This window comes from Austrofundulus limnaeus, unplaced genomic scaffold (assembly GCF_001266775.1).
Source record: "Austrofundulus limnaeus strain Quisiro unplaced genomic scaffold, Austrofundulus_limnaeus-1.0 Scaffold116, whole genome shotgun sequence".
Lineage (NCBI taxonomy): Eukaryota > Metazoa > Chordata > Actinopteri > Cyprinodontiformes > Rivulidae > Austrofundulus > Austrofundulus limnaeus.
The window spans coordinates 1,462,952-1,466,567 of NW_013952518.1; the positions used below are offsets into that span (position 1 = coordinate 1,462,952).

The 3,616-nt window shown below is 38.3% G+C and overlaps 1 protein-coding gene across 3 annotated transcripts in view; it reads left to right on the top strand.

Moving 5' to 3' along the window:
* msrb3 (methionine sulfoxide reductase B3) overlaps nucleotides 1-3,039 on the top strand; it is a 20,554-nt gene extending 17,515 nt beyond the window's left edge. For all 3 annotated transcript variants that reach the window (XM_014014570.1, XM_014014571.1, XM_014014573.1), the window contains exons 5-7: nucleotides 721-749; nucleotides 922-1,019; nucleotides 2,317-3,039. In XM_014014570.1, the coding sequence (XP_013870024.1) occupies nucleotides 721-749; nucleotides 922-1,019; nucleotides 2,317-2,499 (310 nt within the window). In that variant the 3' untranslated portion in view covers nucleotides 2,500-3,039. The remainder of the gene's footprint in view (nucleotides 1-720; nucleotides 750-921; nucleotides 1,020-2,316) is intronic.
* The last annotated feature ends 577 nt before the right edge of the window (nucleotides 3,040-3,616 follow it).

Sequence of the window (3,616 nt, forward strand, 5' to 3'; positions counted from 1 at the left end):
CTATTTTTTTGGGTCAAAAGCTAAAAAGTTTGGGAACCACTGCACTTTGGTTCCCAAAGTTGGGCTTGGGACCCAATTATGTGTCATGAACCACCTTGGATAATCTCCAGAAATCAATTTCAAGGGTAATAAAATAATTGCTGATGTAATATTTTCCCTATACTTATTACAAAAACACAAAATAAGTAAATATAAGTATTTATATTTGTGTATAAGCTGTTTAGATTGTCAAAAAGCCTGTGTTTTTAGGGTTATTAACGAAGTTCATGTACTCAGGCCAGTAATAATTGGGGTCATAAGTTTTCGCCATAGATAGTTTGTGGGTCAGAAGACAAAGTTTGGGAACCACTGGTCTAATCAACACAAACATGTCTATGTGTTGTAATACTTTCATTTCCTAACTTTTGTTTACTTCAAGTAAATGTTTAGAAAATTTATTTAATTAATTTAAAATATATTCAGCTCTTTCAAAAATATTGTTCTCTATGAGATCTTCTATTTTTGTCTTGCGTGCTACTTTTAGTTAGTTTTTAGCTACTTGTAGCTTCTGTTCTGCTCCTTTTCTTTGTTTTAGCTTTAATAACACAATTTCATCTTCCTCAGGATTCAAACTGCAGAAAATCGGTTTTTATTTTTGCTGGCTGTCGAACGCTTGCCTGTGTGAGAATAAACGTACGTGTCCGAACATTTCTCTGATTTGTTTTTTGTTTCTTTTCTCAGCTCAAACACGAAATTTGACTCTGGATCTGGTGAGTTAAGCTTCCTCCGTTCAGCTCTTATTTTAATTTCAAACTCCTAAAAACTCCYTCCCTGCCCCGCCTGCCCACCTGCATACAACATTCTGTAAAGTTTAACATTAGTCCTGAGACCACCATGAGACCGTCTGGTGTTTTGTAATAAACATGAATAAATCTGGTTCAGGCTGGCCGTCCTTCTACGACCTTCTGAAAGAAGACTCCATCACTTTGTCGGACGATTTCTCCTACGGGATGCACAGAGTGGAGACCACCTGCAGTCAGGTGGGCCGCAAACAAACTTTTACTACGGCTACATTTATTACTAGGTTTTCTATAGGAACCATCAGTGGTGGGCACTAGTCCCCAAAAACGCAAATCCGCTAATTGTGGACCTAAATTTCTCTTTTGCGCTTTAGGGGTTTTACTAATTTCATAAAATGATGTGCGGATTTGCGATTTCCAAATTTAGAATTGAYTAGCGCTAATTGCAAATACTGTTTCACATTCAAATGCCAATTTCATCTACAGCAAAGCTAAAAAGCCATCWAGTCTCACTACTTTCTGTAGCCACATAATTCATTACAACTTCGTCATCATTTTCTTGAACAGTGGACGAGAACACCGTCTCTACTTTTTGCTACTTGACACAATGGATCTCCACTGTGAGGAAACAGTGACCCCTCAGTCTGCATTTCGTTTACATAGCTTTATACTCTGACTTCTGATGCTTCTCAGTGATGGTTTTCACTTAATAGAGACTGTAGTGTTCCCACAATCCTTTGCYTGGCAGGAAGCAAACAGTTTCTTCACTGGGCGACAATCCACCTGCGGTTCTGATCTGCAGAACCACACTCAGCTYTGCAGTTTGTACCTCCTCTCTGAAGAACACAGCGGCAATAAATATTAAATAAATAACAATAAATAAAGAAGCACGGAGCAGTTTAAATTGACGCTCTTATTTTGAAAAGAACGGAGTTCCTGTTCTGTGTCCTGTAGCCTACCCAGAATGCATTGCTTCAGTTTTACAACAGTTTAAAATTACTAATATATCTGCATGTTTTCTTACTGAAGCCCTGCCATAAACATAAGAAAATGACCAAGAAGCAGCAGAACTAGCAATCAACAACTATTTTTTATTTTACAACCATGATTTAAAAGTCTGTTTCTACAAATCACCTCCCTATTCTGCGCCGATATGTGCCAATCTGTTTAAGAAAATGATCTTACCACTTGATGGCAGTAAAGTGCTGACGTTTCTCTTACCTGAATGTTTTCTGGTATAAGGAGATCTTGTTGCGTTTTGTATTAGCTTCCGCTAAGTTATATTGAGCATTGTGTGCTTTTGAACTTGCGGACCTAAATAAATTGACTAGCGCATTAGAAATTGCAGAACTAAAATTTAAATTAGTGCTGCCCACCACTGGGAACCACAAGTAAACCTGCAGTCTGAGAACCAAGTCCTCTGTTAGCAAAATATGGAACGATAAGATCTTGGGGCTTTGTATGTTTAGAAATAAGATTTGAACAACGGAGAGGAGCTAAAACTGAAATCATCATCTGCTAAATGTCTGTGTTTCAGTGTGGAGCTCATCTTGGACACCTATTTGATGACGGTCCGAGACCTACAGGGAAGCGTTACTGCATTAACTCAGCCTCACTGGCTTTTCAGCCTGAGGACACAAACTCCTCATCTTCCTCGGGCTCCTCCTGTGAGCGAGGAGCAGCCAGCAGCCCAGTGACTGAGGGCAAGCCTGAGCTGTGAGCAGGGSAAGCTGGAAGCACTGTCGGAACAGACATCGATACACACTGTAAACGAGCTATTARTACTTCTGCGAGACGTTAAATCCAGTTACAGTAAAACAAAGTGGGCCTGATGGACGAAGAATATTAGACCTTAATGCTCACGTCTGGAGCGAGGAGCGGCCTCACGCTGAGGCTACCACCATGATGGTCACCATATGACTGAGACCACTGGGTCATTACATTATTATTGGTGTAATATGAACTGTAGAACTGAAGGTTTGCAATAAAAGATGCCCCGCCTGTTTTCTGTATTAGAATCCCACGTGTTTACCTGTGTGTTTCACAGATGAGATAATTCAGGTTTGAAAAGTTTCCAGTTTTCCTTCTATAAAACACTAAGTTTTTATGAGTTTTTTAAGTGACTAAAGAGGAAGTTTTCAGTGAAATCACGTTTGACAGATGAAGACTCAAAGTATCACCTTTAATTTTATGTGTACCTCATGTTTGGATTGATTTTTTTGTTTGTTTTGCTTTTGAGTGAATAAAACTTGAAAAAGTAGCAGAAGTTTTCATGTTTCTTACAGAGAAGAATGTTGGGACAAACTGAAGAGAGTCGCTGCAGCTGCTGCTCAAAGCTTCCAACCAAGTGGAGCTGAAAATATAACCAAGATAAAAAAAAAAAATGCATGAAAGCTACCATCTGTGCCTAATTAATACCTCACACCTGAGCCTGTCAGTCCCTGATTTCTGTCCTTTTATTTCTACTGTTTTTATTAAAGCCAAACCTCTAAATCTACTGAGGTAGGAAATACATTTTTTAAAAATTCCATACTTTTATTGAATTTTTTTTTTAAACTTACCCCTGAAAAGCACCAAAACACAAAATCAAAAATGTTTAATTTGAACAAAATACATTTAAATCTTCTGTAASCAGTGGCAGATCTAGGATTTTTCTGAATAAGGGGCCATCAAGGGGCCACAGTATTCATAGAGGGGCCAAGTCTTTGTTCAYCATCCTTTCACACAAATCTCCAGTTTTGGTAAAATGTTTACATTTAACCAGTCATACATGTTCAAACACTTGTAATTCTTTTTAAAAAGGTACAACTTTACAATAAGGCTCCCCTTATAGATGG